This window comes from Bison bison, unplaced genomic scaffold, assembly GCF_000754665.1.
Source record: "Bison bison bison isolate TAMUID 2011002044 unplaced genomic scaffold, Bison_UMD1.0 scf7180017864276, whole genome shotgun sequence".
Classification (NCBI taxonomy): Eukaryota; Metazoa; Chordata; class Mammalia; order Artiodactyla; family Bovidae; genus Bison; species Bison bison.
In genome coordinates, this window is record NW_011494848.1 from 706,458 (window position 1) to 725,830 (window position 19,373).

At 43.0% G+C, this 19,373-nt stretch overlaps 2 protein-coding genes across 3 annotated transcripts in view; one reads left to right on the forward strand and one right to left on the reverse strand.

The window, feature by feature from the left end:
- The window catches only part of PPME1 (protein phosphatase methylesterase 1), a 50,058-nt gene extending 40,835 nt beyond the window's left edge, over positions 1-9,223 (forward strand). Inside the window, exons 10-14 of one of the 2 annotated variants that reach the window (XM_010848854.1) lie at positions 3,197-3,326; positions 4,155-4,199; positions 5,820-5,884; positions 6,603-6,670; positions 8,004-9,223. In XM_010848854.1, coding sequence (XP_010847156.1) covers positions 3,197-3,326; positions 4,155-4,199; positions 5,820-5,884; positions 6,603-6,670; positions 8,004-8,022 — 327 coding nt within the window. In that variant the 3' untranslated portion in view covers positions 8,023-9,223. Of the gene's footprint in view, positions 1-3,196; positions 3,327-4,154; positions 4,200-5,819; positions 5,885-6,602; positions 6,671-6,801; positions 6,905-8,003 lie in introns of those variants that run through there. The other variant, XM_010848855.1, reaches the window with a different exon arrangement.
- A 9,353-nt stretch (positions 9,224-18,576) lies between these two features.
- P4HA3 (prolyl 4-hydroxylase, alpha polypeptide III) overlaps positions 18,577-19,373 on the reverse strand; it is a gene marked incomplete at its 5' end in the record, with an annotated part of 41,978 nt that continues 41,181 nt past the window's right edge. Inside the window, one exon of the mRNA XM_010848870.1 lies at positions 18,577-19,183. Within this exon, the coding sequence (XP_010847172.1) occupies positions 19,113-19,183 (71 nt within the window). The remainder of the gene's footprint in view (positions 19,184-19,373) is intronic.

Genomic DNA, 19,373 nt, shown 5'->3' on the forward strand with positions numbered 1-19,373 from the left:
CCTACCCATCTTTCAGGGTGTATCTCCTTGGGAAGCTTTCTGACCTCAGTTTATATTAGTCCCTCCGCAGTATAGCACTGACAGTCTGTAGGACACAACTTAGCACTTTCTTTTCTGAAGTTGTGACTGAGTCATATAACTGATTTTCCTAAGCCACACTCATAATATATGGTTTTCTAATAGTCATTCCTATAATACAGGTTCAGTGTCCTCTAATAACAAGCATTGTTTCCCCTCAAAAATAACCTATGTATTTGGAGCAGAGGAACTGATGTTATGTGTGAATTTCCCTCAACATAGAGCTTAAGGTTGTGTGCATAGTAAATGTTCTGTGACAACTTGCTGAGCAACTGATTTGAGGATGGTTGTGGGAAGGGGTGCTTTTTCTGAGAAATGATTAGTGAGTGTGAGCCACAGACTTTCAGGGATGGATTATGACTGTCTTACTTATGACAGGGAATGGACTCAGTGTACACCACATATTCCTTTGGATTTGGAGATGCTAGTGTCAGCAAGGAGGAGAGTACATTGTTTAAAACAGTATTTTTAATTTAGTGAGGATCTTCTTGTCATCCTTAAGATAATACTTTGTAACTTTTTGGATTTCACAAATTATGAATAATGCGTGATCAGTTTGCTCTCCCATAGTCTGTGAGGTGAGGAGAGATCTTTTCTCACATGTTAACAGTGTAGAAACTGAGACTCAAGAGATGAAGAATTGTCCAAGGTAATCAAATAGTGTTTAGTAGATTTGAAACTCTGATACAAATTGTCAGTTACTTTTTCCCTTTTGTGTGCTAGGATCTATACTGGATGATTCACATTAACATCTCTAGTTCTCATTTTGTCTCTGCATTGTAAATATTAACAGTTTTGCGACTCAGATGCAGATACTTGCCTATGGTCAACCTGTAAATGTTAGTGCTAAAACACATCCAGATCCTCTGATTTTTAATCGCAACTCATTTTTTTCTTATCATTGTTATAGGCCCTAATATATGGGGTTTTATGAACTCCAGCAGTTCCATTAGGAGGACAAACTGAGGCACATCAATCAGTGAGGAACTTAGCTAGACAGTCTCCACCTGAGGAAGGACACAGAGAAACCCCAATAGTCACAACTTCTTGCAGTTAGTGGATAAGTCCTGGAAATCTAATGCACAGTAGTAATTATAGGCAACAGTACTGTATTATAAACTACAGAGTTGCTAAGCGACTAGATCTTAATTGTTCCCACCACAGATAAATGATAATTACGTGACATGATAGAGGTGGTTACCACGCTGTGGTGGTAGTCACTGCAGTGTATACATGTGTCAGATCAACATGCTGTACACCTTCAACAATGTTGTATGTCAGTGATACCACAATAAAGGAAAAATAAAATGATGGAGATAATATTAGTAATGCCAATTAAATGTAGCAACAACAACACAAAAAACCAGGCACAGCTTCTTAGGGGCATCTCTGTTGAGCACAGTATAAAAGTTGTGTTTGAAATGGCCCTGAGACATACAGAAGAGGTCAGTCGCATCCATTCTGTTCTGTGAAAGAAAACAAGCTATACATTTTTATTGGGGATGAGGGGACTCTAATATATAATGGTTAAAATACAGGAAAAAAAAGGAAAAACATTATTTTGGTTGTCCAAGAGATATTTCTTTATGCATAAATCTCTTTTTTAAGACTGCTTTATTAAAAAGTTTATAAGAACCTACAACTTTATTTTATAGTTGTAGGTTCTTATTATATTTAGGTTTTAATCCATTTGAGTTCATTTTTATATATTGTCCAACTTCATTCTTTTGCATGTGGGTATTCAGTTTCCCCAGCTGAATTTTGAAAAAACTGTCATTTCCTCATTGAATGGTCTCAGCATCCTTATCAAAGATCACTCGACCATATATATGAGGTTTATTTCTGGGCTCTTGAGCTTATTCCATTGCTCTATTTGTCTATCTTTATACCAGTACTGTGCTGTTTTGATTACTATAACTGTAATATATTTTGAAATAGAGTATGAGTCCTCCAGTTTTGTTTATCTTTATTAAAATTGTTTTGGTGTTTGGGATCCCTTAATATCCATATGAATTTAATGGATAAATTAATAAATATTAATCCCTTAATATTTCATATTGAATTATAGGATATATTTTTCTATTTTTGCAAACAATGCCATTGGGATTTTGAAAGTGATTGTGTTAAATATACAAATCATTTTGGGTAAAATGAACATCTCAACCGTCTGGTGATCTTTAACACAATATATGCTGTCTCATGTTCACTTCTAGATTTTCATATTGTGGTTGATGTGGTATTCTAGTTATTTCAGTTATAATATTTCAAAATTTTCATGATGCAAAAAAGTGTAGAGAACATTTTATTTGTTCAACTTGTATTTGATGGGCACATACTCTGTGCCATCTACTTTACATTGAAGTTTAACAGATTTTGTTATATTTGGTCATTTCCTTTTTAAATTACTATTTAAATTATATATAAATTACTGTTGATATAAATAAACCTACATATGGAGAAGGAAACAGCAACCCACTCTGGTATTCTTGCCTGGAGAATTCCACGGACAGAGAAGCCTGGTGGGCTATAGTCCATGAGGTTGCAAAAAGTCGGACACGACCGAGCACGCTCACACACTAACATACATGTTTACAGCGTATCATTGTCATATATAAAAATATAAGAAAAAATATTTTATCAACATATTTTCAGTTTTCCCTTCTAGTTCTTTCTCAAAGCACACCGTATTTTTCCAGTAGTAACCCTAACTTAAATGACATGTTGTACTCTGCGTCTACGTCATAAGCATTTTTCCATACTGCGGTGTGGTTTTTGTAGTTATTCTTTTGATAATGTGTTATTTTTGCCAGTTGAGTATAAGAAGCTCAATCTTGGTTGTACCAGTTTACTAGCTTTGTGATCTTAAGAAAGTTTCCTAGGTTCACTGAAACTAATAAAAGTAAAAAGTTTACTTCTAATCATCTAAACATGCAGGTACAACAATAACTTATATCACAAGGCTGTTATAAAGACTAAATGTATATTAAAATGTCTGGGACATGGTAGGACCTTAATATGTGCTAGTTTCTTTCCCTTTCCTTTTCCCACGGACCTAGTTTTTTTCCTGTTCCTCCTGGGATTGCCCTCAGAGACTCAAAACTTGCTCTTACTCCTTCAGACCAAGAAAGACCATCCATACACTTGGAGAATTGAACTGGCAAAAACAGAAAAATACTGGGATGGCTGGTTCCGAGGCTTATCCAATCTCTTTCTTAGTTGTCCTATTCCTAAATTGCTGCTCCTGGCTGGTAAGTGTGCATGTGTATGTATTAGTCAGCCTGGGATGCCATAACAAAATACTGGGTGGCTTAAACAATTCTGGAAGCTGTAAGTCTGAAATAAGGGTTCCAGCCTGTCAGGTTCTGCTGAGAGCTTTCTTACTGGCTTGCAAACCACCACCTTCTCACTGTGCTCTTACGTGGCAGAGTGCGCGAGAGCACCAGTCTTATCTTACGAGGGCCCTACCTTTGTGACATTAACCTTAATTACTTCCTCATTTAACCTTAATTACCTTCATATCTCCAAATGTGGTCCCATTGTGAATTAGGGTTTCACCATATAAATTTTGCGGGGGGACACAATTCAGTCCCTAGCAGTGTATGTATATTGTCATCTCAGTATGTCTTTGTTAAAAGTGTTTACCATATGGGTAGCAACTTCCAAAGTGAAATACCATCCTTACTCATTTGTGCCCTTTCTCCTTCCTTTGACAAATCCAAAACTAAGCATGAGCATCCACCAGGGATGACCTAATTCTGGCCTGGTCTCTGTACCTGGTCAAACCCAAGTCCTTCTCCTTGAGTCGTATAAGGATATTCTGAGTAAAAAGGAAATTTAAAAAGTAAAGCCTGTTTTCAGAAAGCAGCTTAAACAAGCAAAGTGATTATGGGAAATATCAGCCTCGAAAGCTTCATGTGGTGAGACTGTACACTCAGGAAGTTAGGATTGGCATTAACATGAATTGAGAAGGTCATCATGTTTACCACTTTGTAACAATTTTTACTTCATAACAGCAAAACCTATTTCATACCGCCTTTTCAAGTAAGCTACTTGTGGATTCTCTTATTTTATTCTAGGTGTTGATAGATTGGATAAAGATCTGACTATTGGCCAAATGCAAGGTAAGTTATGAAGAAATTACATTCCTAGGTCCCCTGAGGGCAGAGAAATGGGCAAAGTCATGTGGAAATTTTCTGTCTAAATTGGGAATTATATTACCACATAGACCTCAGAGTTGTAAGAATTAAAGTGATGCAGTGTCTTTGAAAGGGGCATTATAAAGTACTGTGGGCAGATGTATTATGAAAGGAGATATTCTGAATACTGATCAGTATTTTTATTATTGTTAGAATTCTTAGGAAAGGGAAAGGTCCAAGATAACCCAAATACAAAAATATACAAGTTCTGTTTAGAAGACAACATGATGAGGTGGTAAAAGCTAGGACTCTGCGGTTGGGAGAACTGTGTTTGAGTACTGCTGCTTTCCTACTAATTTTTTTTCACCCTGGGCAAGTTACTTGACCTGCCTTAGCTTTAATTTTCTCAATCTGTAGAATGAGAAAATTGATGGCAGCCTCACAGGGATTGTGAGGTGTAATGAGTGGGAAAGTGACATGTGCTCAGGTTCAGGTGTGCTGGCCAGATGACTGTGGAGGCAGTGGAACCGATTTCATGGAAGCTCTTGGCTTTAGTGCAGATGCAAGGCTTGGTAAAGGTGAAGTCAATAGGCATTGGCAACTTCGGGTTATAGGAAAAAAAGGTGCCAACTCCAGGGCCAAGGTTTCAGGCTTAAGCAGATTCTGTTGCTAAGTTTCCTTCTTTTCTACTTACTCTCCCTGGGCAATCTCATGGTTCCCATTTACACCCTGATAACTCACAAAGCTAACCCTCTGACTCATACCTCTCTCCTGGGGTCCACACCTGGACCATGTATCAAACCTGCTGGACATCTCTGCTTGGATGTCTCATGGCCTTGATGGCCAGGGATGGGTTCCATATTCTTTGGTCTCCTTAGAGATCTTGCTTTATCAGTCATCTCTGTCCACTCTTAATAAAATGATCACATTTGTTTGAGCTTACAGTGTTATACAGGACAGTGTGAAAAAGTAGTTTAGTACCGTCTGGAACATAGTTAAGCACTCAGATGGTAACTTATTATTGTAATAATAAATCTCAAAATCTTTAATTTACAAATCCTTTAATGATAAGGCCCCCACTTACATCTCCAGCCTCATTGTTAACTCTCATGAGCACCATGCCAAAGTTTTTCTTCTCAAGAGCAAATACCATTTCATCCTCTGTTTCTTTGTGTAAGTTACTTTTTCTGTGTGGCAAGCCTTCCTGGATCCCTGTTTTATTTCAAAGACCCAATTCCTGTATCTGTCCAGTTCCATGTGCTTAGTGTTAGCCTAGGAACTATATGCTGCATTAAAATCTGAGTTTTATGTTTTGCTCTCCCACTAGACTGTAGTGTAAATAGGAACTGTTTCTTTCTATGTGTCTGGCCCAAAGTAAATGCATATTAAGTAGGTGCAGAAGGAAGAAGTGAAGGGAAATGATTTGCTCAAGGTTATAATGTCAAGTATTATCATCTTCCTCACAGGCTTGTTAATTGGGTCCAGACTGTTGGGGTGGGGTGATGGGGAGGTCCTGGCCTGCTAACATGACCTGTGAGGCTGCAAAGATGGTAAGGAGAGGACCATTTTAGTCCTTGAGGTGGCTTTGGTTTATATCTTCCCTAGGGAAGTTCCAGATGCAGGTCCTGCCCCAGTGTGGCCACGCAGTCCATGAGGATGCTCCAGACAAGGTGAGTCTGGTGCTGGATGCCTGTAAAAGGGCAACTGGGAGAGTAACTGTGGATCTCAAAGAAGACAGCATAAGCCTCTGAGTCAGCCTGTGTTGCTGCAGCAGCTGCTGTGGGGCCCACACACATGCAATCCCACCAGCACCCCAGACCTCTCCCTGGCAGCTGCTTTTGGTCTTGCCTTTCTGTGTATGGGCTGAGGAGCTACTGGTGCCCTGCTGTTTTACCCAGGGCCCTGTGGTTAAGATGGAGAAGGGAATAGCAACCCACTCCAGTATTCTTGCTTGGAGAATCCCATGGAGAGAGACGAGCCTCCTCCATGGGGTCGCAAAGAGTCGGACACGATTGAGTGACTAACACACTGTGGTTAAGATTGTAAGCTCTGCTTCTCTATTATCCCCAAAAGCCAGATGGAAGAAGGAATAACTGTGGTAGACACTGCTCCCTAAAACACACACAGTTAGGAATTAATATGTGCTCCTCCTGTAGGAAAAAAGTGCTTTGTAACTCTACGGGGATAACTAAGCCTTCACATCATTCCTCTTGACTTTTCTGGAGCCATCCCTGCAGGACCCAGGTCCTTTTGCTTTCAGGCTCCCCAGAACTGCAGGACCATGAGTCCACTATAATGCCTTAACTTCCAACAGAAGCCCATAAGACCTCCAAGGCTGAACCCCGTAGCTACCCTTAACATGGCCTGGAATATCTCTCCCTTTTGCAGGTAGCTGAAGCTGTTGCCACTTTCCTGATTCGGCACAGGTTTGCAGAGCCTATCGGTGGATTCCAGTGGTAAGGAAGTACAAAGATTTAAAGAGCCCAGCAGTACCCCAACAAGGAGATATTTGCAAGGTTGTAAATATCTCTGCCTCACCCCTGCCTGGGTTAGGTCACCATGCCTTTCTTCTTCCTCCTCAACACAGAGTCCAGCGTGTGTGTTTCTGCAAAGCCGTGGTTGGTTCTTTCTGTGTGCTCTGGTCCAGTGAGTTGTTGCTAAACTGACATTAAACAGTGCCTAGTCCCTTACCCGCTTTGTGATGTGTACTTTTTCTTGAGATGCCCCTTCCTGTGGAGGCTGGGATGGGAATTATCCATTCCGGGGCTCTTAGAAAAATTCTATATGCCTTCTCCTGTCCTGCTGTTGAGGAAGGTGAGGCAGGCCTTGAGGCTATGTAGACATCTGGAGCAGGGTTTCCAGCCTCAGCACTGTTTACATTTGAGGCAGGTAATCCTTTGTGCTGGTGGGGCTGTTCTGCGCACTATAGCGTGATGAACAATATCCCTGGACTTTGCATTCTAGGAACCAGTAGCACCCTCTCAACACACACAGTTGTGACAAGCAAAAATGTTCCTAGATTTTACCTAATGTCTTAAGGGAGGCAAAGTCATTCCCATTTGGGAACCACTGGTCTAGAGGAAAAAGGATGCCTCTCATCTTGGGAAACTCTTTGTCAGATTGGGAGACACAGTAGATTTCTTTGTGGAGGAGGAGGAGGAAGAGAGGCATGGTGACCCAAACCACATGGTCCTGGTCCCACCTCGAGGAGCTCCCAGTCTTTGCTGCAGAAGGCCCCATCCTCACAGAGCCCCACAGGCCATATGAAGAGTCATGCCTGCCAGTTGGAAAGTCTCTTTTCTAATTCTGATGATGGTCCAAGGGAACTTGTTCCCCACCCTCAGAAAGTTTGAAGAAAAAATGTTGAAGAAATATAAACAGTTTTTACATCACGGAGTTCAAAATGCCAGGGCCTAAGTGGTTTGGATGACAAAGCAAGGTGGGCACTGAAAATGCCAGGGCCTGGTACAGTGAGCCACAGTGATTCCCTGATGTCAGACCACCCCTCAAGCAGCTGACCATTGATGGATCCCAGGAACCAACAATAAAGTTTCTCAGTAAGTTTCTTAGTTTCTCAGTAAGCAGTGTCTGGGGGCCCTGGCCCGTTTGAAGCTGTGGTCTGATCAGCCGTACATTGAGAGCACACCCTGTGTCTAGCCCTGGATGGGCTGAGAAGAGGTGGAGAGATGTGCAAAGGCCATGGTGATCATTAGGGAGCGCTTCCTGGATGAGACAGGGTAAGCCAGTGACAGTCACATTTGTTTTCCATTCTCTCTCCACTCTTCACAGTGTGTTTCCTGGCTGTTAGTGACCTGCTCTCCTTCCCTCCCTCAACATTGAGCTCTGTTGTAAATACATCGCACCAGAGGCCACTGTGATGCCGCTGTCTCCTCCTCACCATCCCGCCCGACCATGTGACACCGGCTCCCTGTAGACGGGCATCCCCAGATGTACAAACCCTTTTGTGTATTCCTGCCCAAAGCATTGTTTTCCAGGGCCTTCGATCAACATTGGTCTCCCCAGTCTAAGGCTCCCCAGCTCCTCTCCCTTCCCTGTTCAGGGATAGCTCTTGCCTGTCCTCCCTGCCTTGCCTTGGGTGAAGCCTCCATCAGAACTGCCACCCTGGGCCCCTGTTCCTGGCATTAGGTAATGTACCTGGGTCCCCATGTTTCCCCAGGTACAGGGACCTCCATTGCTTGAGATTGTTCTTGCCATGGTCCTGCCCTACCTCATGGGCTAGACCATGTGCAAGATGGTCTTTATTTTTCCCTTTTAAATAAAATACCAGTCGGATACCTTTTTATCCCCGTCTTATTCTTCTAGGCTTGGAAGACCCAGAGAGGTCAGGATCTCATCCTTAGGTAGAGGGAGGGGTGGTGGATAGCATCACAAGAAACTAGCCTGAAAATCAGTCTCAGCCAGTCCAAGCACATGGCCTCCCATCTGGGGAGGGCCCACGTCCCACTCCCACATGTCTGGGCACCTGCCCTGGGCTGAGGCCAGGCTGCTCCAGGGGCCTCTTGAGCCCTCACCTGCCATAAAGCAACCCAGGTTGACTACAGCCCATGCACAAAGCCACCGGCTAAGGCCCGTGGAGTTGTTTTTAAGAAGCAGATTTAACCGTTTTCATAGTTGGTCCCTGGAGGTATGCAGACTTCCCGCTTGCCTTTTCTAGACCCACAGCTTATCTTAGTCGTTTGTGGTTTCCATGTCACCCTTCATAGAAACAGTCCAGTCCAGCATCCTCAACATTTGCCCTCTTCCAGCTGCCTCATCACAGCACTTCAGCCTCCCTGCTGCCCAGGCACGCCATTTCCAAGGGTAGGGAGAGGCAGTCTCCTGCAGCCCATCTTCTCTGTGACTGTCTTAGGTGATGCGTAGCCCTCTCCACCTTTTGACCCCTCAACTTCCTATCCCTGTCCTGCTTCAGGGTCCGAAGTCTGGGACCTTCTTTGTTTCTTTGTTATTTATGACCTTGTTTAAAGAAAATAAATATCTCCCAACCTTTATCTGGTCTTTCTCTATGGAGTTGTCCTTATTTCTTTTGATCTAGGGGTTGGGGACAGTTCACTGGATTTAGTCACCATAGAGCTCCAGCAAAGCCTGTTTGTTTCCTGCAGCCCATTAATGTCTTATGCTCCGCCTGCTCCCCAGAGCCAGAATGCCCATTAGAATGGACAGAGTCAGCCTCCACTGCAGCCAGGGAGACTAGATTCTAATCCTCTCTCTTCCAGTTATGTACTGTGTTGACTTTGGTCTAGAACAGGACAGTCTGTACACTGTTCACATGACCTCAAGCTTTCAGAGTTTCGCATATGCTAATGCCCAAAGTCTATCTACAAGTTCAAGCACCTCCTCAACTCTGTAGACACTTAGGTCTGTCTACTTGTCCAGATGACCAAAAGCCACTCACATTGACCATTCCTAAAGCTGAACTTACGTTCCCCCTAAAAGTTGTTCTTTCTCCCATATTTCCTAGGTCAGTAGTGATAGGTTCCACCATCTCTCCACTGGTCTAAACAAGGCAGCCAAAGTGTCCTTGATGGCTTCCTCTCTTATATTCACAACTGCCATCCATTCTCTATTCTATGTCTTCTCCTCTCCTTGCCACAGCCCCTCCCCTGGCTACTCTCTACACATTGTTGGAGTCTTCTTAGCAGGTGTTGGAGCTAGGCTGCCTAAATTAGAACCTAAGGCCCATCCCTTACTGGATGTATCAGATAGCTAAGTACTTTTCGCTCTTTGTGCTTTGGTTTCCTCATCTGAAAAATAGAGGTCAACAGTATTTACCGCATAGGGTCTTGAGGACTACACAAGTTAATATAGGTTAACTCTCTCAGTAACTGATGTAGGGTTCCTATCATGTCACTCCCATACTATAGTTAAGACCTTTACTCAGAGTGGCCTGTGGTCAGCAGCATTCATAAGTATCATCTGGAAGCTTGTTCAAGATTTTGTCCTTACCCCAGACCTTTTGAGTCAGTACTGATCTACATCCAAACAAGCACATTATTCTGAGAAGTTCTGGTTTGTATGTTCACTAAATATATCTGAGTAAAGCATGAGCTCCTAGCAGAGAAACGTCCCTGTGTGTGTTCTGTGTGCTTCCCACAAGCCCTTCTGGGGGCAGGAGGGGCCTACTAAGGTCTCTGCTGGGCTGTTTGCACTCTGTCCACAGGGGGGCAGCATGGTCAAATGCGTGTTTTTCAGGGACACAGCCAATTTTGTTCACCAGGTTAAGTCATAATAGTGATCAAAGTTGAGCAGCTAATTCACTGTACACACAACTATTTAATCCTCATGGCAACCCTATGAGGTAGGTGATGTTGTCATTTGACAGGCAGGCATTAGGTCCAAATTCATATAGCTCAGAAGTGGCGTCAGAATTCAAACTTAGCTTTTTTTCCTCTTTACACTGCCTCCTGGATAATATAGGGGACCCTCGGCAGAGGTCATTTTGGTACAGATACCTGGCAAGAGGATGATGACCAGGCTTGATGGATGGAAAGTGAGAAACATTCACTTTATATTAGATACTCTGCTGCTAAGTCACTTCAGTTGTGTCCGACTCTGTGCGACCCCATAGACGGCAGCCCACCAGGCTCCCCCGTCCCTGGGATTCTCCAGGCAAGAACACTGGAGTGGGTTGCCATTTCCTTCTCCAGTGCATGAAAGTGAAAGTGACTCTTTGCGACCCCATGGACTGCAGCCTTCCAGGCTCCTCCATCCATGGGATTTCCCAGGCAAGAGTACTGGAGTGGGGTGCCATTGCCTTCTCCAGATACCCTGCTAGTTACACCTTAATCTTTGGAATCCTTGTGAAGTATGGGCATTATTGTTCTCAATTTATTGTTTTTTTTAAAGTTCACATAAATTGTCATTTTTTAAATTTAAGTATATTTTTAATTTAAGTTGATTTACAATGTGTTAGTTTCAGGTAGAGCAAGGTGGTTTAGTTATATATATGTGTTCTTTTTCAGATTCTTTTCCATTACAGGTTATTATGAGATATTGAATATAGTTCCCTGTGGTATGAAATAGGTCATTGTTGTGTATCTACTTTATATGTGTATATTTTGTGTAAACATTAATCCCAAAGTCCTAATTTACCCCTCTCCCGACCTTTCCCTTTTGGAAACCATAAATTTGTTTTTGAAGTCTGTGAGTCTTTTTAAATAAATTCATTTATATCATTTTTTTAGATTCCATATAGAAGTGATATCATATGATATTTGTCTTTTTCTGTCACATTCATGGACCTAGAGATTATATTGTTGCTGGAGATCCATGTTGCTGGAGATGGCATTATTTCATTCTTTTTATGCCTAAGTAGTATTCCATTGTGTATACACACACACACACATATCATATATATACACACACACCAAAGCTTTATCCATTCATCTGTTGATGGACATTTAGGTTGCTTCCATGTCTCGGCTACAGTAAATAGTGCTGCAGTGAACACTGGGGTGCCTGTATCTTTCAAATTAAGAGTTTTCGTCTTTTCCAGATATATGCTCAGGAGTGGAATCGCTGGATTGTATGACAACTCTGTTTTTGGTTCTTTAAGGAACTTCCAGACTGGCTTCCGTAGCAGCTGCACCAATTTACATTCCTACCAACGGTGTAGGAGGGTTCCCTTTTCCAGCATTTCACACCCTTTCCAGCATTTATTATTTGTAGACTTTTTGATGATGGCCATTCTGACTGGTGTGAAGTGATACTTCACTGTAGTTTTGACCTGTATTTCTTGACTAGTTAGTGATGCTGAACATCTTTTCATGTGCCTGTTGGCCCATCTGCACGTCTTCTTTGGAGAACTGTCTGTTTAGGTTTTCTGCCCATTTTGGGATTGGGTTATTTTGATTCTGAGCTATATGAGTTGTCTGTATATTTTGGAAATTAATTCCTTGTCGTTCACATCATTTGCAAATATTTTCTCGCATTCTGTAGGTTGTCCTTTCATTTTGTTTATGCTGTTCTTTGCTGTGCAAAAGCTTTTAAGTTTAATTAGGTCCCATTTGTTTAGTTTTGCTTTTATTTCCATCACTTCAGGCCAACAGATCCAAAAAAATCACTGTGATTATGTCAAAGAGTGTTCTGTGTTTTCCTACAGAGATTTTTATAGTATCTAGTCTCTTTTTTAAAATAATTTTATTTATTTGTTATTTTTGTGCTGAATCTTCATTGCTTCTAGTTGTGGAGAGCAGGGGCTACTCTCGAGTTGCAGTGCATGGGCTCTCATTACAGTAGCTTCTCCTGCTGTGGAGCAGGGCTCAGTAGCTGTGGTACCTGGGCTTAGTTGCTCCACAGTATGTGGGATCTTCCCGGACCAGGGATTGAACCTGAGTCTCCTGTGTTGGCAGGCGGATTCTTTACCACTGAGCTACCAGGGAAGCCCAGTATCTGGTCTTATATTTAGGTCTTTAATCCATTCTGAGTTTATTAGGTCTTTAATCCATTTTAAGATGTTAGAGAATGTTCTAATTTCAGTCTTTTACATGTAGCTATCCAGTTTTCACATATTGCTGAAGCCTGGCTTGGAGAATTTTGAGCATTACTTTACTAGCGTGTGAGATGAGTGCAATTGTGCGGTAGTTTGAGCATTCTTTGGCATTGCCTTTCTTTGGGATTGGAATGAAAACTGACCTTTTCCAGTCCTGTGGCCACTGCTGAGTTTTCCAAATTTGCTGGCATATTGAGTGCAGCACTTTAAGTTGGCTTAAAGCTCAACATTCAGAAAACGAAGATCATGGCATCCGGTCCCACCGCTTCATGGGAAATAGATGGAGAAACAGTGGAAACAGTGTCAGACTTTATTTTTCTGGGCTCCAAAATCACTACAGATGGTGACTGCAGCCATGAAATTAAAAGATGCTTACTCCTTGGAAGGAAAGTTACCACCAACCTAGATAGCATATTCAAAAGCAGAGACATTACTTTGCCAACAAAGGTTAGTCTAGTCAAGGCTATGGTTTTTCCTGTGGTCATGTATGGATGTGAGAGTTGGACTGTGAAGAAGGCTGAGCGCCGAAGAATTGATGCTTTTGAACTGTGGTGTTGGAGAAGACTCTTGAGAGTCCCTTGGACGGCAAGGAGATCCAACCAGTCCATTCTGAAGGAGATCAGCCCTGGGATTTCTTTAGAAGGAATGATGCTAAAGCTGAAACTCCAGTACTTTGGCCACCTCATGCGAAGAGTTGACTCATTGGAAAAGACTCTGATGCTGGGAGGGATTGGGGGCAGGAGGAGAAGGGGACAACAGAGGATGAGATGGCTGGATGGCATCACTGACTCGATGGACGTGAGTCTGGGTGAACTCTGGGAGTTGGTGATGGACAGGGAGGCCTGGCGTGCTGCGATTCATGGGGTCGCAAAGAGTCGGACACGACTGAGCGACTGATCTGATCCAGTTTTCCCCCAATTTAAAGGCAAAGAAACTGAATTTCAGAGATGTGAAATGACTTGCCCATAGACATGGCTAGGAGGTGGCAGGATCTTTGAGCATTCCACTATCTCCTAGTAGAGAAAAGACCACTCATATGTTCACAAAACGTATTCTTTTTTTTTTTTTAATTGAAGGGTAATTGCTTTACAGTATTGTGTTGGTTTCCACATAATGTACTCTTAAGGAGCACCTACTATGTGCTGGATGTAGCATCCTTGTGAAGCCTACAGATCAGCACTCCAAACTCAGGAAGAGAATAAAGGAGACCCTTGGACCCTTTGAATGAAGGATTTCCACAAAGCCAGAAGGAACATATTTGGGTCAAACCAGAGGCCAGTCTGTCAGACACATACACTAAAGAATGTCCAAGGAGAACTTCCTGAAAGAAGGTGGGCAAATGGGGTAGACACAGATCTAATGTTGGGGGGCAGAATCCTGAGATTGAGAAGACTCGAAGGGCTGGGGAGAGTTGGGCACGACTTCTTGTTGTTATCCTCTTCTAAAGCTGCTATTACAAGCATTTATTTGCTGATTAAGCAAACCTGAGCAGTTTCTCTGTGTCAAGCTTCCAGTTGACTCTGGAGGCAGAGATAAATAATGAGGCCTTTCAAATGAGCTCATAGTCTAGAAAGACCATTATCGAAACAGTGACCACACTGTACAAAGGGAAGGGGACAACTAAACCTCTTTGGAAACAGGAAAGGGATGGTTTCACAAAGTAGGTAGCATTTGAGTTGAGCTTTGAAGCTTCATCACAAGGTGGAGGTGGAAAAGGGAAATATACTGCAGGGAGAGCAGGCAGCATGCACAAGCCCACGAAGGTCAGTCTGACACAGCTGGTAGATGAGTATTATCAGTGTGGCTGGAGTAAAAGCTGTGACAGATGTTGGAGGCAGGATATAAAGGCCTATAGTGGCAAGATGGGGAGTTGCCAGACACTAAGGAAAGTCACTCTGGTACCTGTGGAAATGGACTGCAGGCACTGGACTAGATAGCAGTAAAGAGGCAGTGGTAGTCTAGGTAAAAGGCAAAGGGATTCTGAACTAGCTAAGTGCTGCAGGGATGAGAGGAGGAGAAAGGCTCGATATTTTAGAGGTGGAATGGACAAAACAAACTGATTTGGACAGCGAGATGCCAAGGACCCTTAAGTTGGATTCAAGGGCCTGTGTCATCAGAACTGGAGCTGGGGAATTAGAGGGTCATGACTTTTAACAAGGGGAAAGCAAGAAAAGAATCTACAACAGGAGTTGAGAAAGCAAACAGCAGTCGTACCCTTTCCTGCAGGGACAGTGTTTTGTTTGTAATCTTCAAGCCAACTCTTCTCTTGCCCCAGCTGGCTGCTCCATCGGTGGCCAGAGTCAACACATTCTCAGTCTGGGTCCAGGGCTCAGAAAGTTATGTAAACTCAAGAGGCTCCCATATTCCTAGAGCTGGCTTCCTCTCCCAGCAGTTTGCTAGAAACCCCAGCCTGTAGCCAGGCGAAACCTTGGAACCTGAGACTAGCCAAGTGGCTGGCCTTACAGGTGGATGGAGGAAACAGTTAACTGGGTAGTTAACTGAGCAATATAAGGAGAGAGTTTTTCCCCCCGATAATCAATGTTTCAGTTTTTCACCACTGAGTATGATGTTAGGTGTGGGTTTGTCATATATGGCCTTTACTGTGTTGAGGTAGGTTCCTTCTTTGCCCACTTTCTGGAGAGTTTTTATCATAAATGGATGTTGAATTTTATCAAAAGCTTTTTTTGCATCTATTGAGATGATCATATAATTTTTATTCAATTTGTTAATGTGGTGTATCACACGGATTTGTGGATGTTGAAGGATCCTTGCATCCCTGAGATAAATCCCACTGGATCATGCTGTATGATCCTTTTTACTGGAGTCAGTCTGCTAGCATATTTCATTGAGGACTTCTGCATCTACATCAGTGATACTGGCTTGTAATTTTCTCTTTTTGTGATATCTTTGTCTGGTTTTGGTATCATAGTGATGGTGGCCTCATAGAATGAGCTTGGAAGTGTTCCTTCCTCTGCAGTTTTTTTGGAGTTGTTTCAGAAGAATAAGTGTTAACTCTTCAAATGTTTGATAGAATTTGCCTCTGAAGGCATCTGGTGCTGGACTTGTTTGTTGCTGTGTGTGTGCTAAGTTGCTTCAGTCCTGTCTGACCCTAGGGACTGTAGCCCACCAGGCTCCTCTGTCCATGGGATTCTCCAGGCAAGAATACTGCAGTGGGTAGCTATGCTCTTCTTCAGGGGATCTTCCCGACCTGGGGATCAAACCCCTGTCTCTTAATGTTTCCTGCATTGGCAGGTAGGCTCTTTCCCACTGGTGCCACCTGGGAGTTCTGTTGGGAGTTTTACACTGGTTCAGTTTAAGTATTGGTAAATATGAATTGGTAATTCATATTTTCTATTTCTAGTCCATAGATGGACCTCAAGATTATCATACTAAGTAAAGTAAGCTAGACAAAGACAAATACCTCATGATATTGCTTATATGTGGAACCTAAAAAAATGATACAAAAGAACTTATTTACAAACCAGAAACAGACTCACAAACATAGAAAACAAGCTTATGGTTACCAGAGGGGAAAAGGGTAGAGGGTAAATTAGGAGTCTGGGGCTAACATATACACACTGCTGCTACTGCTAAGTCGCTTCAGTCATGTCCGACTCTGTGCGACCCCATAGACGGCAGCCCACCAGGCTCCCCGCCCCTGGGATTCTCCAGGCAAGAACACTGGAGTGGTTTGCCAGTAGCCAACAAGGACCTACTGTACAGCACAGGGAGCTATACTCAATATCTTGTAATAATCTATAAGGGAAAAGAATCTGAAAAAGAAGATGACTATATGACTAAATAAATCACTGATATATATATCACTGAATCACTTCACTGATACCTGAAACTATACCTCAATTGAAAAATTTTTTCATTGCTATGAAGATTTTTTTATTGGCATATAGTTGCTTTATAGTGTTGTGTGAATCTTAAATTTTAAAAAAGAGATCTTTGGGGAGACACCTGTACTTTGAATCCTGCCTCTGCCACTTTATAGCTATGTAACCTCAGGAAGGTTACATATTCTCTGCCTCAGTTTCCCTCATCTATAAAATGGAGATATAGTACCTGTTCATTGTGAGGCCTGAAGGAGGCAAGTACACCTACCTCAGTTCTTAGCACAATGCCTAGCCAAGAGTACATGGTTAGTATGTTACTACTGACAATGATAACAGTCATTAACGTAAAGAATTTTCCCTGGAGCAAGTCTTGTGAGGATACAATTGCAACACCAGGAGCCCAGTTTGGAGAGAAAGCTGTTAGAAAAATGGCCGAAGAACAGCGCAAGAAAGAAAAGCAAAATTATAAACAAGCTATGCACCAAGCCACAGTCAGTCCTATTTAGAAATAGCTACCTACATACTAAGCATTGTTGGGACCCCACAGCTATACCCCTTTCTCTAAACTCGCCTCACCTGCCTGAAGACAGATGCTCCAGAAGGAACTCAGTTGTCTGAAATTCCTTCAAGAATTTTACCAACCAAGGAAAACTGCACAGAAGAGACCACAAGTGGACACCACACCTAGACAATCACTATCGTATCTCCTGTCTGTGGGCCCTTTTCTAAGGACTATTCATTGTTCCTAAGAATGTAAGCGGCTTACCTCCCCTCTTTCCTTTCTCTCTTAAGATAGTATATCATCCTGAGTTCTAAGCCACCTCAGGAAATTACTCATTTTCCCTTGTGTATCTCCCATGTATACATGATATATACATGTTAATAAACTTCTTTATGTTCCTCCTGTTAATATGTCTTTTACTATAGAGGTTTCAGAACCTCTATAAGAACTCAGAATTCCTAAGAACTCAGAAGGGGAGGGGAAAAGTGTTTTTGCTCACCTATGTGACAGTAATTTAGTAAGAGGGCTTCCAGAGTCCTGATGCACTCAGCAGAACTATTGGTGACAGATGCCCACAGAGGCTCTGCTGGACCCCGGATATCAGCACACCAGAACCTTTTCCTTGGGGCCCACGGAGCTCTGGGAGGCAGAAATCCTGGCGTGTGTGGTACAGGGAGGGGGCAGAGGCAGCACAGCATCTGAGCATCTAGCCTTTTACCTGTGTGGCTTCTCTGTGAGCACAACACACACCCCCATCTCCTGTTGAGGAAACTGAGCCAAGTTGCCTAGAATGTTCACTTTGCACAAGTGCTCAAATATCAGTCACTCATCACTGCAGCCTTAGCTCATGCCAGCCCTGCTGGGAAGTGCTGCTCCTCATTAGACTCTGCCTATAAGAATCCTACCCATCCTCCAAAGCATAGCTCAAAGGAGGCCTTCTTACTCACTTATCCAAAAATATTTGCTGAATGCCTACTTATTTGAAACAGACCTTTTTCTGGGGGATACCAAGAGGTATAAGGAGTGCAAGCAGCTAGGCAAATAAATACTGAAAAATTGAGTGAGATGGGGACTACAATAGAGGCATTTACAAAGTAGAGAGGGGTCTTAAAGCACTCACCATGCAGGGCAGGCAACTGACCACAATTAAATAAATAAAGTAACTTTGAGAAAAGTGTTAGGAAGAAAATGAAGTTGGCCTATGTGAACAAAATGGCTAGAAGGATGGATGTCAGAGAGGTTCTCTCTGAAGTGACACCGATTCAAGAGTGGAATGGTGAGGAGGGCTCAGCCCCGGTGGGAGCAGTGAGTGCAAAGACGTGAAGAGTGGAACCAATGTCGGTATTAAGAAATAGAATGCTTCTGGAATGCACTGAGCGGGGAGTGGTGGGAGGTGAGCCAAGATAAGATTATACATAAATAAAACATTCTGCTCTGCTGTTTTCACATAACGTTACAACATAAGAATGTTCATGGTTGTGAAAAATGATCTGTAAACACTTTTTATGACTATTAAAACATTTTAATGGCTGTATTTAAAAATCGTATTTTTTAAAAAAGTTACTGTCTGCTTTAAAAAAGTCATCACATGAGGTACACTCCTGATACAGAGACACCCCCTGCTCAGCCTTCAGCAGGAGTCAGTGGGCAGAAGGGCATGTGGGAGTCAGCAGGGGCCTCACTGCCCACTTCTGGGCCCCTGTGGTCAAGGCTCAAGTGGCGAAGGCCCCACTGACCAAACCCTGGAGACTGTTGATATGCCCTGTTTCCAACAGAGTCTGAGCTCCAGAAACTTCTCTCTCCAGCCTTCGTGCCCCCTCCTTTGTCATGTTCATTCTGCTGTGAGTCATGGCTTGAGGAGAAACAAGTTCTCAGGTAACCCCTGCTAGAGACCACTTCCTTGTCTCCCATTTGCAAGGAACAGACAGTGCTGACAAGGGCCTCCTCCAGAAGCTTGCTCCCCTTTCTCCTCTCTTACCCTAGTTTTTGACTTCTGGCTTCTTTGGAAAGCCAAAGGACTCCTCCAGCTTCTCTCTGCCAACACTTTAGTCTTCAGGTCTCGAGCTGCAGGGTCTGCGGAATTCCTGTCCATACTCGTGTATCCACTTGTTGGCCACTGGGGGAGAACGGGGAGGTAGAGGAGCAGGCTCAGCAGATCAGACAGAGGCGATACTCACAGGGTCATTAAATTCCATACCCTTGGGGACTCACTTGCCTCACCTTGGTCCCAGGCCTGTCACAGACTACAAGATGTTGCTTCCAGTAGCAATAAAGAGCAGGAAGGGCAGTGGTCCCTGGACAAAGTC